Source organism: Lissotriton vulgaris, chromosome 1_1 (genome assembly GCF_964263255.1).
Source record: "Lissotriton vulgaris chromosome 1_1, aLisVul1.2, whole genome shotgun sequence".
Taxonomy (NCBI): Eukaryota; Metazoa; Chordata; class Amphibia; order Caudata; family Salamandridae; genus Lissotriton; species Lissotriton vulgaris.
Window position 1 is genome coordinate 1984560348 of NC_141685.1, and position 21029 is coordinate 1984581376.

The 21029-nt window shown below is 37.2% G+C and overlaps 1 protein-coding gene across 1 annotated transcript in view; it reads left to right on the plus strand.

Moving 5' to 3' along the window:
* The window catches only part of LOC147751480 (cadherin-related family member 3-like), an 853888-nt gene that overhangs the window by 217824 nt on the left and 615035 nt on the right, over window positions 1-21029 (plus strand). The window contains exon 6 of the mRNA XM_086933301.1: window positions 20420-20523. Within this exon, the coding sequence (XP_086789427.1) occupies window positions 20420-20523 (104 nt within the window). The remainder of the gene's footprint in view (window positions 1-20419; window positions 20524-21029) is intronic.

The following is a 21029-nucleotide window of genomic DNA, read 5'->3' on the forward strand; positions in this document are numbered from 1 at the left end:
CCCCTAGATCCCTCGAATCTACAAACCAGGGACTCAAAGAGGGTGAGCTATCTAGTCACCTCCCAGGAGTACGCTGGGGAAGATAGCCAATGACACAATTGACAGTAGTGCAGACACGTATTATCTGTGAGATGTTGCAACCTAGCCAGGCACATCATAGTACTAGTTTGTGAGAGACTGAGAGGAACTCAAGGAACGAGCTTGGTTGATGGCATTCTGCTTGGCTTGTGACAATTCAAGGTCTTTCGAGAGGCGTCTGGAAGAGGAGGAGGAACAGTGGACCATTCCGCAGGAGTGAGCCCAGAGAGCGTGTGCGAGAGGATGGGAGGTCATCATTGTCAGAGTCCACAGGGAGGGAGAGGAGACGCTATGCCTCTTGTAGAGATCGGAGAACTTGCTATCGACCTTCCCAGGTAAACATCAAAGCGAAGGGATGGCCCCATTGATATTTAATCTCAAGGTCCCGCAATTTATCTGTCACAGGCTTGAAGACCTTCCTCCGGCGAAGCGTAGAAGGCGGAAGGTCTTAAAAAAATTGTATAGCGAGCCCATTGTAGGAGACCACTTGAACTCCCTGCACCTTTTGAATGAAAGCTTCTTTGTCCGCAAAGAAGTGGACTATTGTGATGATGTCCAGGACAAAGTTCGGGTGGTTGAGTGGGCCAGGCACCCGATGCGCTCTATAACAGTAATCATTTGAAGTTGAAAACTGACAAAACAGAAATAGTTTTTACAAAAAGTAATGTGGACCATTGGATCCCCTCATTTTGGCCCAGCGAGATGGGTCCCCCTTCCTCTCCTAAAAAGGTGGTAAAAAGCCTCAGGGTCATCATTGATGAGGAGTTATCATTTAAGCAGCAGGTAGGCGCAATGACATCATCAAGCTTCTGCCAACTTCGGTGCATCAAAAGGATAAAGAAATTCCTCACTAGGGAATCCTGTACCCAAGTAATAATAGCCCTAGTCATGTCCAGAATTGACTATGCGAACTCTCTTTACTTCGGTCTTCCTAAAATACCTTTGTGCAGGTTCCAGTAAATTCAAAACCACGCCACCCAGTTGATATATTTCCTGCCCGAATATGGCCACATCTCCCAGGTGACTAAGGACCTCCACTGGTTGCCAGTCACGCAGAGAACAATGTTCAATGTGTGCTGTATGGTTTTTAAGGCCTTATATTTGAACTGTCCTGCGTTTTTTAAATCTCAGAATATTAAATATTGCCCCACCAGAGAACTGAGATCCAACCACCTATACTATCTGGTGATCCCCCATGCAAAAAACATAGGACTGGACGGCGTAGGTTCTCTGTCACTGCCTCTCGAGCATGGATTACCCTGCCGTTGGATCTTAGGTCCACTTCTCATTACACTACATTTAGACAACTCCTGAAGACATGGCTCTTCAAATATACTTACCAATAACTGTGGATTAAGGCCGCATCAGCAACCTAGTTCCAAGAGACCATCCAGTGAACATGCACTTCATAATTCACCTTTAACATAACATCTCATTGTCAACACAGGTCTGCAAATGGTAGGAATAAAGAGTGGAATAGCTGGCCATTTTAGTCACCTCCAGGCTCCATTCACTGAAGGAAACATTTTTGAGAAATTGGGTTGTTGGTTGCCTAGGATTTTTACCCTGGTCAAGCCACCACCGCAATCCCTGCCAGCATAGAACAAAGACACTAAATGAACCTATGCTGAAACCTCTGGTAGATTGGCACAAAACCCGTCAGGCTTAACATAGAGGCAATGTGTAAAGTATTTTTGCAGCACGCAAACAATAATAAAGTGGAAACACAACAAAAGAAAATTCCCAGAATTTAGAAAATAGAGTACATTTTAATAAATTATTTTACACCAAATTTAAAAAATCCAACAAGTAGAACCAGAGATATGAATTTGTTAAAGTTTAAAGTAAAAACAAGCACCTAAAAGATAAAGCATCAATAGGGTACATCAAGTTGCACAAGTAAAAAAATATGTCCGGCTGCGATGGAGCTCGGCTCGGGTGAAAGAATTGGATTTGGCATGGTCAGAGCTTACGTTAGGACTTAGAAGAAATTTCGCAAAACAACATAGCAGGTTTTTATCCTTCATGCAGATTAAAAGATTGTTTTATTTGTCAAAAGGATCAAAATGTCATCAACAAGTTCTATGGACCCAATTTGATTGTTCATAAGAATGGAATGGGCTGCGCTCTTCTTATTTATGCACACTCTTGATCACGTACTGTTACATGTGCATAACACTTGTATCAGATTACCGGGTACGTTTCTCACCACAAACTCACTGTGCCTTCACATTGTTTTGAATATTTTTTATATACAATTGAATGAATTGATCAATTAATTTATTTGAACAATGATTTTGAAAACTACGGCCATGGGACCACCGTTCTTTAAACATACATTTTCCCAAGGTCCCAGATGACACTCCAGTTCCCTTGTTACCTATAATCCCATTATGGGCAGATACACTGATAAAATGGCTTGGCGTTTCACCACATTTTACACATTTAATCACCTCACCATCTTGAATGAAAAACATAACTGTTGTGTGGCTCCAGTTCTCACTATGCAGAAGAGGACATTGTATTTAAAGAAACAAACACCGGATCAATAATTTTCTGTCTGCCCTCCCAAAATCAGAATTTTTTCCTCTTTCTGTTTGTAATATTAAGAATGAGATAAACCTCATTTTGTTCAATTGTTGCTGCTTATTTTTATCTTTATTGCTTTCTCTCTCCCAACATCCTCAAACACAGAGGCCTTGTGGCACCTACCTGAGGTTTTCCTTGCCATTCTGGTCCCTTTGAAATAAATGTTGTTCATCAAGACATGTTTACTTTAACTACTATAACATGTATTTCTAAAACTGTACGTACAATGTATCTTGTGATCTGTTATGCGAATTGTGTATTCGAAATGTATACTGTTATGTGATGTGACAATATGTAATGTCTTTTTATAGTGCACTATTACCAAGAGGGTATCCAGGTTGTGTGAAGCTTACCTTGTGGGGCATACTCAAAGAGCCAAGTCTTCGGCTTCTTGTGTATTTCAAAAAGGGAGGATGAGGCTTCGTGTGTTGTAGGAGATCGTTTCAGGCTTTAGGAGCAATGCATGAGAATGCACAACCTCCTGACCGCCTTTTGTTATTGTGTGAGGTGTGTACTAGAGAGAGTTCGGCAGAAAGGAGGTGCCTGGAGGGTGGGGCAATAGTATGCAGCTGTTCAATTAGGCAGGTCCTGTGTTGTGAAGTGCTTTGTACTTCTGGCTGAGGAGTTTGAAGTGTGCACGCTTGTGTATCAGGATCCAGTGGAGAATATCGAGAGCTGCATTTTTGTTGGATTTGCAAAGGGCTACGTTGGCTGATCAAACTTTGCAGATGCTATGCAAATCCACAACATAGAATTAGCAACTGTGACAGAGGCAACAACAAAATGGGTAGAAGGGCAATAAATGAAGTATTGTGTTGGGGAAAAAGTGTTTCCTTACTTTGGGAACATCAACTGTGGCTACACACTTTGTGAGTGCATACAATGGAACAAACAATAACTCCAACAACATTTTGCACTGTTTGTTAAGTGATCTGTGCTATGAGATGTCTACCATTACATCTAACAATTTCCCCAATCATTGAAGTTGCTGCAAGACACAAGTGATGTAAAAACGAGAGTCCTCCACTATTTAGCCCTGTGCGTACTTTGCAATGTAAAAACGTGTTTCCAAGACTCATTGTTGCCTCAGGGAGATATTGGGTGAGCTGTTAGATCTCAGCTCAAAAAGGATTTTTTGTAGTCAGTCTAGGTACAGTACCAGATACATTTCACAGTTAAATAGGTTTCAAGAAATCTAGCCATGAACGCACATTTTTATTAAGATATTACACTTTTCTGTTATCTGAAAATATATACACACATTTACAGATTTTTTTTATTAAATCATAAAAAAATACACAAATTGCAATACAAAAGACAATAGTAATGTAATTACACTATAGTGATTTAACCAGAGTTTCGATTACACATTGAATACATTTGCAGTCTGCAAAGGGTTGCAAGCACTAATATATTCAAGGAAACACAAAACAGAACATTGCAGTCACTGTCGAGCAGCATGATAGTTAATAAGATATCAAAAACCTGAATGGTTCGCAAACACTGTCTGATCGAGAAGAATGCACTGTAAAATGGAGAAAGGTAAATGAGGATTCCGCAGTCTGACCAACAAGAGCAACAGTGAGTAGATTGAACTGGACAAAGAGTACACACTGGGACCACCCAGATCCTTTTCGAGCCTTCAAGCATTCAGGCCAGCAGGGCGGATTCTAGATTTCCAAACATAAAGCAAATTCAAAGATTAGCATAAGCAAAAAAAATGTGATGAGTAGGGAATGTGCTTAAGAGGCGTTATATTCACTCAGGTCTACTGAACTTGTAGCCATGGTTCTTGAGGCAGCCATTCCCCATTCTGCTGAGGAGTAGTAAGGGTTTCTAGGCATTGTGTGGCGGCCATTGATTTCTTGTTTAAATGGTATTGCTAGGTATGCAGAAACAATAGGACTGCATAGATCTAGCAGAACTTTCAGTTCTGTTCCCATACAAGAGAAAACGGACAGCATTCAGCTCCACATTCTGGAAACAGCAGAGCAGCACGAGCCAAGCACATCTATCTCCAAGAAAATGTTCAGTAAGCTAGATGGAAGCTCCAATATACATTTCTAAATATTTGTAGATAAAGAACACACAACTGGCAATATAAATCAGTGCTTTGTTAATAGGAAAACCAAACAATGAGGCTTGAGGGTCTTTCTTCAGGGGGATTTCCGGAAAAGGCCCTATTTACTGTCTGTCCAGAATTCATTAGAGTAACCACTGCCTCAATGCCGTCGGTCAAATGGAACCTGCAGGGTCAGCTCTGGTGGTAAAACTAGTCTATCCCCCTTCCCCAGTCAGATCCTCTAGACAAAATAATAGGACAAGACTAAAAAGTAGTGAAATACAGTGCCGTTTTTATCATCCATAGTGGACAGAATCTATTCTCTCTCTTGCAAGTGTTATTTTCTCCTAACTAAAGAAGTTCTTTATCAACTAAGGATAACTATAACAACAGGCATACCAAATTATCTCTCATGCATATGTATTTAGTATTCCTAATGATTGTTTCAAAACGTTGGCACACAATGTCCACAAACATTTCCAATTCATAAAAAAATAACATCAGAAGGCTCCCCAGTTCAAGTCCCCTGGACAGATAGATTTGCTGCCTCAAGTTTTACCTTCGGAATACGCCACTTTTTAGAAATCAGATTCCTCCAGCGTAGCAAAACGGGTAGCTGAAGTTGGGGAGGGCTCCACAGGACTTGATACATTTACAGCGTTGTTGGACTGCATGTGTTTACAGCGCAGCAAAAATCTTTGAATGGCACAAATTGTATTGTATTGTAATTGGATTTATATAGCGCTTATCACCCAGGGGTCTCTAAGCGCTTGCCTTGGGAACCCGTCCTGGATTTTCCTTGTGAGATAGCCCCTACAGGGCACCCCAAGGTGAAAGCAAGGCATCCCGCCGTGGGGGGCCGTTGTGGAGATTAAGCAAGCTTAATGCCCAGAGTTGCAGAGTGTGAACCCATGATTAGGTCAGGCACCGAAGCGAGAATTATCGAGTCCATGGACATTTGAGCTCAAGACCCTGCCGCGTCAGGAATTGAACCCTGGTCCCGGGTCTGACCTCTGCTTCAGTGTCTGCCTGCTCTAACCAGTGAGCCACACTGGTTTTGATGCCTGTTTGGAGTGCACCCTTCCTGGGAAAGCTGTAGCAACTAGTCCTGGTTTTCTAGAGGTGGAAAAAGTACTAAGTCTCACTTTTCTTCAATTGCTCAGAAAGTTTCTTCAGGTCAGTCCTGAACCACGACAGACCTCTAGGCACCATGGGCCAAATGCATGAACAGATTTTCCCACAGACACAGAATGGGCAAACCCCTTTGATGTATCTGGCCCCATGTTTCTCACCAGCTAGGTCTCCTGGAGGGTCCATGACTCTGAGATCATCTGGACCCTCTTTGAGCTAGGAGACCTTATGCTTTTTGTCTCCAGCTAGGTCTTCTTCTTCAAGTGGAGTCTTCCCAGGTCTCAAATGTTTTGAGGAGTTGGTGTCCGAGGTGCCAGTGTTGCAGCAGTACTGAGAAATAATTTCTAAACCCAACATCACCGCTTTCCTGAAATGTTCAATCACACATTCATTCACCAGTGGGGCCCATAACACTGCACTCTCTTCAATTGAACTCTACTTCAGGGTTTGGTGAAATCTATCTGGAGTAAACGCTGTAACATTTGGCGGAGTGTCTAAACCTATTTAACTAGTTATTATTTACACCTGCAGTTTTAAAAACAGTTTACCATGGTTTTATTAAATCTCAATTTTATCCAGACACACCAACATAGTGGCGATGAACCTGTTAGTAGAAAAAATGGCGTAGGAAAATACAAGACCAGCTTTAATTTTCCAACTCTCTTATTTTATTATCAACAGATTTTAGCATGTCTAACATTAAGGCATTTATTACTTCTTCATTCAAGAAAATTCTTAAATCTTTATTTCAATCAAATGATCATTTATTTTAGAGCTCAGATTTAACATTTATTAAAGTTCAGTTAGGAAGTTTGGCAAAGAATAGATAGTTCCAAATTCACTGTCTCCTAATATTCCTAGCTAACACCCTCATTTTATCCTAACAGTCCTGCAAAGAAAACAAATAATCAGAAAGGATCTTATATTCAGGAATCAATCTGTCAGCACTTCGTGTAGAAATCGAAAGGAGCGATGCCTCTAAGCAAAATCAGGGGTTTTTATACACTAATTTCCTAACTTAATCTATCTAAAAAGTATCTAGCATCACCAATTCGGGTTCTGATTGGACAATTTTGGGGTGGGTGAGTACCTCCTCACCATTACAGCATCATATTCACAGTGATTCAGCAAATTCATAATGCACTAATTGTTTTAGGTCAGTCTTGTCCTAGTCACATCCGCGACTTGAAACGTTGGGACCTTTTCCCACATTTAGAACACTCGAATGTCCATATTTTGGCACCCATCCTTATTTTTGGGACGTGGTAACCTTGAACTCTCCATCTGAGCACAGGCAGCTCACTCGCACTTGCAGGTTTTGGATGCACATGCGCAGTCTAGCATTCGCTCGCAGTTCATCAGAGCGGCAATTTTCTCGGTAGGCCTCAGAGGCCACTTTTTGGAACTATTGTAGAAACAAACACAAATCCATGTTAAATATAGTACTAAAGCTTTTCTGTTTACTTCCCACCATACTAATATTTCCCCATTTGTTATTACCTAGCAAATAAACCACATAAATGTGTTTTATACTTACATATCGGACGACTTTCTAGCACAAAAACGTATACAATAAGCACAAACATGCTGCGTTTGTTTATATTTAAGCTGTGCATTAGTTCACATTACTATAGCAATACAAATTAGTTAATTATTTCGCTTCATGCAAGAAAATTAGTATTCCCACATGTATTTTATGTATGCAACTTATACTATGGTTGATTATTTCAGCACAACACACTATTAGTAAAGTTAACGTTATGGAATATTGACTTTACGAGGGGTATACAAAATTTAGTTTTTGCCACCTCGCTCCATCACCAGATTTATCTTGTGTACCTCCACTTACTGGCACCTTGTGCCAGTAACTGAAGAAATTCTGTCATCCTATCCTAATTATTTCCACACAGTTTTTTACCTCATTTTGCTGCACTTTCTCTTTGCTTTACTGTAAGATAACCAAGGAACAATGAGCCACTGATTCCATGCCGTAGAACCTTTCTGCCACCAGACAGGGCTGTCTTTAACTTTTTTTCCTCCCTCCTATTTAGATGAGCTCTCTGCTTACTTGACGCAATCCAGACTTGTTCTTTCCTCAATTCAGACTTGAGCCTGGCAGTCCAGGTGGGACCGGGAATGAAGTAGAGAAGCCCTGCCTTGCATCTCCAAGTTGAAAGAGGAATTATTAAGTCGGCCTATTGTTATGGGTTCCATGTTCAAATATCGTTAACATAAATATCGTCTGATAAAAATATCGTCACTAAAACATCGTTTACATAAATATTGTCATCTTATACTTAAACTAGAATTCACACAAATATCGATATTTTTTTATCGACAACCCTAATATCGTTCACACTAATATCGACTACTTAAATATCGACTACTACATTATCGACTTTATTTTAAATAACATTACCTTTGACATATATATCGACTACACTAACATCGACGACCTATGTGCTCTAAAAATATACAAAAAATATCGTCGTTTTGTTTATAACTCGAAATGCACTATTCTTGATTTTACTCATTTTTTATACTATATTACACTCCGATGTCCTAAATATTATAAACATTTCTTTATTTTCAACATATAAACGATTTAAATATTACACAAAAATGTAACTTATAACACATTTTAATATATTCTTTTACAAACAAACAGTGAAACAACATAGTATTACGAAAATAACGGTTTTCCCATGCCAAATAACGTTCTCAACCAATGATTTTGAATTTTCACTAATTGAACCAATCAAAAAGTACCATTAATTAACTCACTAATATAAATACAATGACACACTTAACGTAATTTACCATTTTTGGCCCAACCTTGGAGAAAAACGGTTACCTTGCTGAGAGAAGAGAATACAAACCAACGACTACAACTACAATACATCACACTACACTTCAAGTAAGTTAAATACCATTTTTTTTTCGAAATTACTATAAGTAGATAAAGTCCCTATTTTTAAAACTTTTGATCTTTATAGTGAAAACTAAACATGTTAAACTTATCAACAACGACAATACAGTTAGATGTAAAAACATTTATAAACTACCTTATCCATATCTATTTAGATAGCTGAAAAAAATTATTTAAACTTGCTAAGTAAATGTACAATGTAAATAATATGTATCCAACTATTATCATCCAAATACTACAAGTAACACAATGATAATTTTTTCCACAGACTCTACAAAATTATTTACCTATCTACAACTACACTACCAACATCCTCTACTACATCAAGTAAGTATAGTCAGTATATCTATAACAATTCAGAAAGTAAAATGATACACCTATTACACTAAAGTATTACTTTCTATTATTCTTTAACACTACTACAGAACGTAAAAGGGAGACAATTCTGAAAAATAAATAAGAATAAAAGGTTTACCAGTGAAGCCACATAGTAAGTATATGTTTACACTTTTGCCTAGTCTTATACACACCTCTAAAATGGTGTTCAATGTTCTAAAAAAGACATATATATATTTCCACAGATCTACCTTAGACATGGCAACTGGAGCTACTTTCATTACTTCGCAAAAAGGAAAACTAATGCTGAGCTACATGGGTTACACCTACACCCAAGAAAGAGTGAAAGCTAATAAGACCCATTGGAAATGTAGTAAATATTACTCAAATGCATGCTATGGTAGAGCAACAACTGTTGATAACAATGTGGTAAATGTACGTGAGCATAACCACCCACCAAATGTAACTGAAGTGGAAGTGAGAGAAGCACTAGAAACATTGAAAGATGCTAGTACAGGATCACAAGAAACAAGCACTAGCATTTTGAAAAATGTTTTAAGCAAAGTGCCTGAACATGTGACAGGACAGCTACCTTCTATTCCCAACATAAAGAGATTAATTGCTAAAACTAAACGTGCTTCTGATCCAACTCCACCAACACCAGAAAGTTTTCAGGATATAAAAATATATCCAGAATATACCATTACACATAATGAGGATAAATTCTTAATGTATGACAACAACAGTCATGACAAAAGAATTTTACTTTTTGCTACTAATAGTAATTTGCAAAAGCTTAAATCATGTGAAACATGGATGATGGACGGGACTTTTAAAGTTTGTCCCAAACCTTTCTATCAACTTTACACCATTCATGGGGAATACCAAGATACAAATATACCTCTAATTTATACTCTGCTGCCAAACAAAACAAATACTACCTACGTAGAAATTTTAACAACGATCAAAGAATTAACAGATAATTACTATCCTCAAAGAATTGTTATTGACTTTGAAATGGCCATGATTCAAGCTATCCTTAAAATATATCCCCATACCTCCTTACAAGGTTGTTATTATCACTACAACCAAAGCATATGGAGGCACTTACAAAAATCAACTTTAAGCATTGAATATTGTACAAACAGTAACTTTGCTTATCAAATAAAAAAGTTGATAGCATTAGCATATGTACCAACAACAGAAGTAGCTAACTACTACAATTTATTAATTGACAGCCCTTTCTACCGCACCAATGAAAAAAAGCTAACTCCCTTCTTAGACTACTTTGAAGATACATGGGTTGGAAGATTACATCGTTCAGGCCACCGTAGACAACCTAAATTTCAAATTCCATGGTGGAATGTCTATGCTAGTACAATAGCCCAGAAAGCTAAAACTAATAACGCAGTTGAAGGATGGCATAATGCCTTCCAAGCGACTTTAGGAAGAAGTCAACCAACACTTCACAAACTGATCCAAAGCATTAAAAAAGAGCAGAGCTACCAAGAACTCAGAATAGAGCAATCACTGTCAAAAATTGGCCCTAAACTAAGTAAACAAACATTAAACATGTACGAATATCTCCAGCAAAAAACTAGAATGTACCCAAGAATAGAAGGTCTAGCATATTTAGATCTAATAGCTAAATCAATCCTTTAAATATAAATTACCAAAAAGTGAGCAAAGGACAATTAAAGATAATATGTAGTTAAATATCGTAATATTATGTCATGTAAAATGATCAATAATATATTTTTACAAGACATAATAATATAACATTGAACTAAACAGTAGACTATACCACAATGCAACGCAAAAGTAAATATCACTTTTACTTACGGTTCTGCTGCTGAAGAATATGTTCCATGGTGATGATTTCCACAGGAATAATACCAAAAGCTATCCATATCCAATATCGAAAAATCCCAACAAAATGCAAAAAATACAACTGTTTGATAATACTCCCGTTGCAATCCTCTCGAATTGGAAACCATAAAAAAGTAGATAAATCTTCACGAGTAAAAAAAATAGAGACCCCGAAAATGCAGGACATTTTCAAAAATATGTACCTGCTTAAAAAAAAAAAACGTCACAGTCCATCTGCTCACCAAAACGAAGACCTGTAAATTATCGAAAAAATAACAAACCTCAAAACATTGGCAATACGCATAGCCTACACATAGCATATAACACATAAAAACAATCTGAATTCATCCATTAATACAACAGTAAACGTTACTTTTGTTCGAACTACCTCACAAAATACGCTCTCCATAACGACGCAAAATAACACGTAATTCGCACATAATATGTAAAGTACTACACATATCTACACGTACACACTACAACTATCACTAAACTTAAGTTAAATATCTTTAAAAGTAAAGTGAAACAAACTTACCTTCACCTACAAGAAACAGCTCCCAACCGCGAGCTTCCGTTTTCTAAAATGACCCAAACAACGATGTTGATAGAATAAAAAGTGAAGTTCCAAAAAGTAAAATGGCTGCATAATAAAAACTAAAATAGGACAAAATAGCCTTTAACAAAAAAATAAATTGTATTAAATAGCATAATATATGCAATATGTATTAAATATTTTTTTTTCTTGTTAAAAAAAATATGAATATTGTAAAATAGACATTAATATGTTTAAATGAGTTATGTATTAATTGTTTTTTATTAAAAAAATGTATTTCATTGTTAAATATTTTTCTCAGATATTACAAAATGTAAATTTATGTTATGTACATATCTTGATAAAAACAATGCCATCATAAATATGTAATATATTACATTTTAATAATAATTATTAAAATGTAATATAATAATTTAAGTATAATACAAACAGTATTTATGTAAAAAAATGCTATATAATTTGTGACCAAAAATTATGTAAAATGTTATTTAAAAAATTGTAATATCTTTGCAATATCAAACTAAACTCTCAATAACATTTTTTTTTTTTAAAATTTGTTTCTTATTTTTGACTTGTCATATTAATGTAAAAATGTTATAAAAATGTTTTTATTGTATATTTATGAAATGAATATTACTACATAACATATATGATTCTTATTAAAAATAATAAATAGATACTGCTGAATTAAAAATAATAATAATTCTGCTGGACAGTAAACCATAATAAATTACTATTCTAACTCCAATCCAACATAAGTCAGGGAAAGTGCTGTATAATAAACCATAATAATTTACTATTCTAACTCCAATCCAACATAAGTCAAGGAAAGTGCTAGATAATAAACCATAATAATTTACTATTCTAACTCCAATCCAACATAACTCTGTGAAAGTGCTGGATAATAAACCATAATAATTTACTATTCTAACTCCAATCCAACATAAGTCAGGGAAAGTGCTGGATAATAAACCATAATAAATTACTATTCTAACTCCAATCCAACATAAGTCAGGGAAAGTGCTGGATAATAAACCATAATAATTTACTATTCTAACTCCAATCCAACATAAGTCAGGGAAAGTGCTGGATAATAAACCATAATAAATTACTATTCTAACTCCAATCCAACATAAGTCAGGGAAAGTGCTGGATAATAAACCATAATAATTTACTATTCTAACTCCAATCAAACATAATTCAGGGAAAGTGCTGGAAAATAAACCATAATAATTTACTATTCTAACTCCAATCCAACATAATTCAGGGAAAGTGCTGGATAATAAACCATAATGATTTACTATTCTAACTCCAATCCAACATAAGTCAGGGAAAGTGCTGGATAATAAACAATAATAATGTACTATTCTAACTCCAATCCTACATAAGTCAGGGAAAGTGCTGGATAATAAACCATAATAATTTACTATTCAAACTCCAATCCAACATAAGTCAGGGAAAGTGCTGGATAATAAACAATAATAATTTACTATTCTAACTCCAATCCAACATAAGTCAGGGAAAGTGCTGGATAATAAACCATAATAATTTACTATTCTAACTCCAATCAAACATAAGTCAGGGAAAGTGCTGGAAAATAAACCATAATAATTTACTATTCTAACTCCAATCCAACATAATTCAGGGAAAGTGCTGGATAATAAACCATAATGATTTACTATTCTAACTCCAATCCAACATAAGTCAGGGAAAGTGCTGGATAATAAACAATAATAATGTACTATTCTAACTCCAATCCTACATAAGTCAGGGAAAGTGCTGGATAGTAAACCATAATAAATTACTATTCTAACTCCAATCCAACATAAGTCAGGGAAAGTGCTGGATTGTAAACCATAATAAATTACTATTCTAACTCCAATCCAACATAAGTCAGGTAAAGTGCTGGATAATAAACAATAATAATTTACTATTCTAACTCCAATCCAACATAAGTCAGAGAAAGTGCTGGATAGTAAACCATAATAAATTACTATTCTAACTCCAATCCAACATAAGTCAGGGAAAGTGCTGGATTGTAAACCATAATAAATTACTATTCTAACTCCAATCCAACATAAGTCAGGGAAAGTGCTGGATAATAAACCATAATAATTTACTATTCTAACTCCAATCCTACATAAGTCAGGGAAAGTGCTGGATAATAAACCAGAATAATTTACTAATCTAACTCCTATCCAACATAAGTCAGGGAAAATGCTGGATAGTAAACCATAATAAATTACTATTCTAACTCCAAACATAACTTAACTCAGGGAATGTGCTGGACTGTCAAATTAAAAAAATTACTATTCTAACTCCAATCACACTTATATCAGGGAATGTGCAGGATAGTAAACAATATACATATAACAATTAAAATTTCGTGACAATTTCAAATTTTGATTTGTAAATTTCGAATTCTGATAAAATTTCTAATTTGTTCTTATTTTTCGATTTTTTTTAAACATATTATCTAATTTACTACCCACCCTTATCCCCTATTATACCAATAACCCGCTACTAAAATATTAATATGAAATTTTTCACTATCATTAAAAAAATAATTTCGTTTAAATTTCTAAATTTTATTGTAAAATTTCTATTTCTGATTTATTTTCGATTTTTATTATAAATTTTTTTTTTTAAATAATTTTATAATTAATACCCACCCTTAGCCCCTAAAATACCAATGACCCACTACTAAAATTAATATATTAGTTATTAATTAATGATTACAAATAAAATTTCGTGAAATATTATATTTAGAAAATGTAAATTTCGATTTCTGATAAAATTCCTAATTTGTTTATTTTTTAAATATAATTTTAAATTACTACCCACCCTTATCCCCTATAATACCAATAACCCGCTACTAAAATTTTAACAAATCTTTTGTAAAAAAAAATTTTTTATAATTATTATTATTAAAGTATTTTTCTAAATTTTTAACAAAAATATTAATTATTGTTTTTTTTTTAAACACATTAGATTTTTTTGTCGATATTATATACAACGATTTTTTAGTCAACGATATTCTATTCATCGATATTTTTGTTTGACGATATTTATGTCATTCTAACAAAACGATATTTTTTACAACGATATTTACAACGACGATATTTTTTTCTTTCGATATTCTTACCACGATATTAATGCTAGTCGATATTTTCCCGTCGATATTCTATCTTAATACCATTGTTATGACATCTATTCCTGTCCACTCCATAGACCTAATCCTTGCTAAGTGGTCAGCAGGCAATACAACTATGTCCTTCTTGGATCAGAGGTAGGCCAATGTCTTGTGAATCATGGTCAGTAAATCTCCCGTTCAAGGATTTGCATTCCAACTCTAAATGGTTGATGAGTAGCATGTGGCATCTTAAGGTTCTACATCTGTTGCCAGGTGCTTCGGAATGTTATGAACTGAACATGATGTGGGGCAGTTGAAGCCTGGCTTGCATCCTTGTAACAGCTCTGATGTGGATGGGATATTTTCTGTGGAATAAACGTATTAACTACTTCAAAGCTGGCTCACCTGATTCTTACATTTGGCGACAGAGGGTCGCTTTATCCATATTGGAAGGATCCCAACACTACTACTACTTCTGAATGAATTTAAAAGGAAAATATTTTCTTTTCTACTTTTTACACGAAGGGGGTACTGTTTTTCTCTCATTTATCTATTGGATTTTCTACATATCTATTAACAAAGACAAAGAACCTTTCTACAAATGTAAAAACATCTTATAACTTTAATATACCACATTGACTGGAGTAATTTCTGTGGAATTTCATTCTTCAATTTTTGGATTATTAATATGTATATCTATATGATCGTTTTGCAGGGCTGTTTCTACCATTAGGCAAGACTAGGCGGCTGCCTAGGGCGCCAAAAGGGCAAGGGCGGCAAGAGGGGGGAAAACATTTTTACTTTGTGCATGCATATAATGCCCACTGGAACAGTCTGCATTCATTTCACAGAAGTGGCAGGTGAAGTTCTTTATGCATGTTATCCTTCTTTTCATTTTTATAATTTCAGTATTGTAAAGAAACCTTAGGGAACCCATTTCATACCCTTTAAAAGCAGTATAAATAAGGTCACCATTCTCGTGCAGACACCTGGAAAAGAGTACACATGTGAGTGAACGTAAAAAAAGTAAGAAAAGCTACAAATATATTCTATTTTAAATAACACCACTAAGTTTGCAAGGAACACTTTGCAGTGCTCCAAGTGACAAATGGAAAAGTAAAATAGAAAGAAAATCGTGGAGAAGTGGAGATAAAGGAGATAAAGGGGGTTGTCAGAGATAACAAAGCTTAAAGGAGCACAACATACAGCACAATAAGCTCTTTCTTAAAGTGTCAAACAGAATTCCTTCCCAGAATTCATGTCGTAGATCACTGCATATTATTGGGAGACTCAATCTGTAACAGCAGTAAGGAATCAGGGCCTAGATTAACAAACAGTCATTCAGAGAGGGGCTGCATCAGAAAAAGTTGTACTGCACTAAGCAACTTTTTTGCCTCATGGGCAGGCAGCAGCACCTGTATGTGAGTGAAAGCGCACCTGCTTTAACATGCTGCGCAGCGCACCCTAGCATAGTGGTGTGTGGAGCAGGCTGGCAGTACCAGTGTGTGGGTCCCTAGTGTCATCAATCTTGTAGCGCAGGGCATGATTTTTGGCCTATCTCCAAGTGGTGCTTTATGCAGCAGCCAGTGATGGTGAATACGTCTCACACGTCGCACCACCCTCTCTCTCGGCACGCGAGGGACGGAATGTTTGTGTCGGCTGCTCTGGTGCCTAGGAAATAAAATAACCATGTCAGGTAATTTCATTTTTTTTTTAAGCAGTGCAAACAGGTTTCTAATAGCACGCCACTCATAAAAAAATATATGGTGCTACGAGGCTTATTTTTTCCATCACATCAATCTGAAGTTCTTTTTTTGTTTTTTCACCCCAAAATACAGGTTCCGGTCTAAGTATGGTCTGGAAATAGTGAAAAAAAGACGAATAGCCATAATTTATTTTCTAACCTGCAATATAAAGAAGTTCACATTGTGCTCTGCCTCTTGCGCTTTAGCTTTTGTGGTTGTTTGTCACGATTTATGCGGCGAGACATATCAGTGGCGGTTAGATATTAAGAGTGTGATGCTTGACCGGCGTGAATAAAATCATACATATAGCAAGACTCTTCAATCCACCTGGTTCTAGAGTCAGTTTGGCAGCTCTATATGATTTACAACTCAAATGTACCCAGGCAACTATTGTACCGCACTGTGATCTTCTACGGCTACGTTTGCGCTCTATACGCCCACTTACAAAACATACATCGCTAATTAAATTGTGCCTCAGGGCTTAGATAATAGGTCAATATTATTCAACACAAAGGCACTACTTTTTAACTTGGAAAGATAAAAGGCTGAGTAAACTGTGCAACTATTTCAATTTGTGACAAGCTAACACTGCAGATCTCTGCAGCAAGTGGTTAATCTACTCAGCTGTTTTGCCATGTGCTCTTTGATTGTTGGTGTTATTTATACTCAGAGCCACTTGAAATTAAGCCGCAGGGGGAAAACACCTAGAAACGGCCCTGTCGTTTTGCTTGGAGAAGGTTTGCCTGTCCTATTCCTGTGTTGAATGCCTGGCAGTGACTGACATCTAAAACAACGTTTTGCTTCCTGCAAAATTGAGATTTGACTCTTATAAATGCTTTGTTCTGTGACTAGTTGGCGGTAAAGGTTACTGCAAGATTTCCCATTCTGAAGCCTTTTCTAAACTAAGTCATTGCTTTTTTTTGTGCAGGAAGATGCTTTTGTGTTTACTGGACCAAAATTCTCAGAACTCGATAAATACAGGGCCTTTCCCTTTTTAATTGACAGCATTTGTGGCCTGATGAAACATCACCCTACTTGTAATTATGATAATTGTGAAACCAGGAGCAATCTTTCCCATACACTTCGAAATAGAGATTACATACATTTTTCAGCAGTGTACAGCCATTTGGCACCATTATGCACCAATAGAATGCATGGAAAAATTATTTTGGGGATTTCACCCAATGCAATAATAATGGAGCAGATGGGATTATGGGATTAGCAGCTACCAGAAAAAAAGAATATAAACCTTCAAATGGATCAGTCTTTTGGAAAATGGTTTTACTTCTCACTTTGTGGAGCCTGCCAGTCCACATAAATATTCTGCTATTTTGACTTCAAAGTGTACATTTGCTTTCATTTCATCGGCTTAGAAACCAAGAGCGAATTCGTTCAAACACTGATGACAAATTGCATTGTCCAATGAGATAAATATGTACTTGGTCAGAGATAAACAGGTGTCATAGAAAAGAGGGTGCTGTGCCTAAAAATACCAGAGATTACATCAATGTCATACAGAGTTAGATTTCAATTAGAAATAATACATCTGTCACACCAAGGAATATCCACCTACATTCTCAGGACTTCTGCCAAAGAAAAGATCTTCCACCACTCCCCCTGAGGTAAATCCTTAGTAACAGAAGAGGCAACCGAGCAAGAGACAGAGAGATAGAGAGAGAGAGAGAGAGAGAGAGAGAGAGCGCAAGAGGGAGAGAGAGAGAGAGAGAGAGAGAGAGAGCGAGAGAGAGAGGGAGAGGGAGAGAGAGAGAGAGAGAGAGAAAGAGGGTGAGAGAGAGAGAGTTAGTTCTGGTGTACCTGGAACTCCTGTCAAAGAATGATGGGTGTGAATTGAATTTTTTAACAGTATCCTTCAAGTTCTAATTGTAGGGCGCACTCCTTCTGCCAGGGGAGATACTCTAGGGCTGATTACAATGGTGGACGGCAGGGCTGGAATGGCTGCCGGGCAGTTGTGTGTGCTGCCGAGCTGGGGGCTAATTTCTCTGTGGTGGGGGCTTATTTCGTTGATGGGGACCTGCGTGCGCATTGAAATAAAAAAAAGCAAAACGAATTTCATTTTTCACACACAGGTCCCTATCAATGAAAACAGCAGCACACACAACTGCCCGGTAGCCAGTCCGGCCCTGGTGGAAGGACTGCAGTCCGTTCACCATTGTCTCGTGGGACCACCTGCCTACAGGGCGGTGATACCACAGGTGGTATTACGATGCGCGATCCACCAAGGTGGCTGAAAGTGCCATACTTAACATTGCGGCGGGTACTGCTGCCTGCAGCACCCACCACAATGTTATAAATGCCCTTTCTCCATTTCCCTGCAGTACGTGGCAAGCAGCATGCGGTGCCTGCCACATGGTGCAGGGAAATGTAGGGCACCAAAACCAAAGTCCCCGGGTTAAAGGGGGCCCACTATGGGCCTACAAAGTCCATCCCACCAGCCTTTCGAAGGAGGGAGAACCGGCATGGAAAGGCTGGTGTGCAGGGACCATCATGATCCTAACGGTGGTGGCTGCCATTTATCAGAATACGAGGGCCTTCGCAGCACCAGGGGGCTCAAGGCGGACTGTTGCATGCTTGGCGGTCAGAGTTTGTATCGCCTACCATTGTAATATGGCGAGCGGAAAATGGCCTCACGACGGCGGTGCACCTGCCACAACAGCCTGTAGGTGGACGCTTCACCCCTCTGTGACAAAAGGGAACAATATCATTAGGCAACTATACATGAATTCTCTACAATCAGCTTGAGCATATTTTTTTGCCCCCCAATAAGTTATTTGTAACTTACTCCCACATGCCCAACACCCACTTGGGGAGACCACCATCACAATTACCCTTCTACTCTCCATAAAGTGAACTTTGACAATTGCTCTGATTCAGAAAAGGTTAATTTAGAAAGTGTTAGGGTGTGGGTCCTCAAGAAAATATCAAACAAGAGTTAGTGCAAGAAATCAGAGTCCACTTAGGAGACCGCTGAACACTGACCCTTGTGCTATATCCTAAACATATTTTTAGTTTCTTCGCTGATTACACAAAACTGTTAACTTAACTTACGTTGCGTTACTTCACACTACTCCTACAATGTGTCCTTTTTTCTTTTATTATAACATCCAAATATACATTCAAACCATAAGGGGCTCCTTGGAGAAAGGAGAAATCAGAACAGGGAGAGCATGGTATGACTGGTGAGAATGATAAAACTCTTGTATACCAAAATGTTGTAGTTCAGGAAGAGAATTCAACAGCTCTTCCACTCTCTTTAACAATGCACCTGACAGATATATCATGCATTGACATATTTTCTATAAGCGGGTACTAAATCCAGTCAATCCGGCAACAATAACTTATGGTCTCATTTATGCAACCATCCATGACTTATGATGGAGATTCCTTGAACAACCAATAACATCTGCAAGAGCTGGGTTGGTAGGTCACAAGAAAACCTCCAAATGGAAGCATTGCTATTAGCATGTTAGCCAGTCCAAATCACAGCACCCACTCGATCATGCCAGGAGATGGATGACTGACACCTCCCACCTCCCTGGAGCACCTTCCCTAGGTAAACCCCCAAGTGCTGTGATAAGCGTGCCCCAAAAGCCTACTAATGGTGAATGATAGATGATGAAGACGCAAAAGTATTGATAGAGCAGAGATAACATCAAAAAGAGTTTATGACAAAGCAATGATCTATGACACCTTTTTATGAGAAAATAGCAAACGTGTGCATGAAACATGTAATGAGAAATGACACAACTAAGACGAGCTTGTTCTGCTACGATACTGACATTTTTTTCAGAGGAGAATTACAAATAATCAGACTTTACATATTTATTGTGTCCACTACTAGCCAACTGGCTTAATATCATCTCTAAACATGGACACACTGTATAATGTTTCACTTTTTCTGTGGACTGAGAACATTCATTTTGTCAATTTGTATTTTTTACTCACGTTGTTCTTTTTCGATTTTTTAATTTTGTAGACTTTCCAGCTTAAAATTAGAGTAACAGACAAGAGCGGTCGTTTCTGTGAAGGGATGCTTACTGTCAACATCAACGATGTGAACGACGAGCCTCCTGAGTTTGTGTAAGCACTTCTAAGATATGTATTCCAATGTGGTATATGTCTGTGGTGTCACCTAGGAAATAGTTATAAAGAGCAATGTCTTCGTAAGTCTTCCTAGCGTGTGTTTTCTAATATATAAAAGCATACATTCAGATGCCTAGAGATTTGAGGCCCGGTATAACTGTACATGGTAAATACACAAACGACATCAAAAGTTGTGTTTAGAAGGGGTGTGTGGCATGAATAATGTGCTTGACTACAATTAGCTACAGCGAGAAAGCACTTATGAAAAGAAATGTACCTAAAACAGAACACCAGTGCAGAGGAAAGCTTCTTATAATCCATTCCCAACTGATGAAAACGAATGAGTAAGAGAAAGGTAACAACCATTATGAATACCGTTATCGTACGGGCTTTTTGATAAATGATAATTAGGAAAATTATGAAGGGAGCCATTAAAAGCATTCCAAATTAGCAGGTCACATTATTTAGTACAAGTGCTGATAAATATGATGTTTATTTCACTA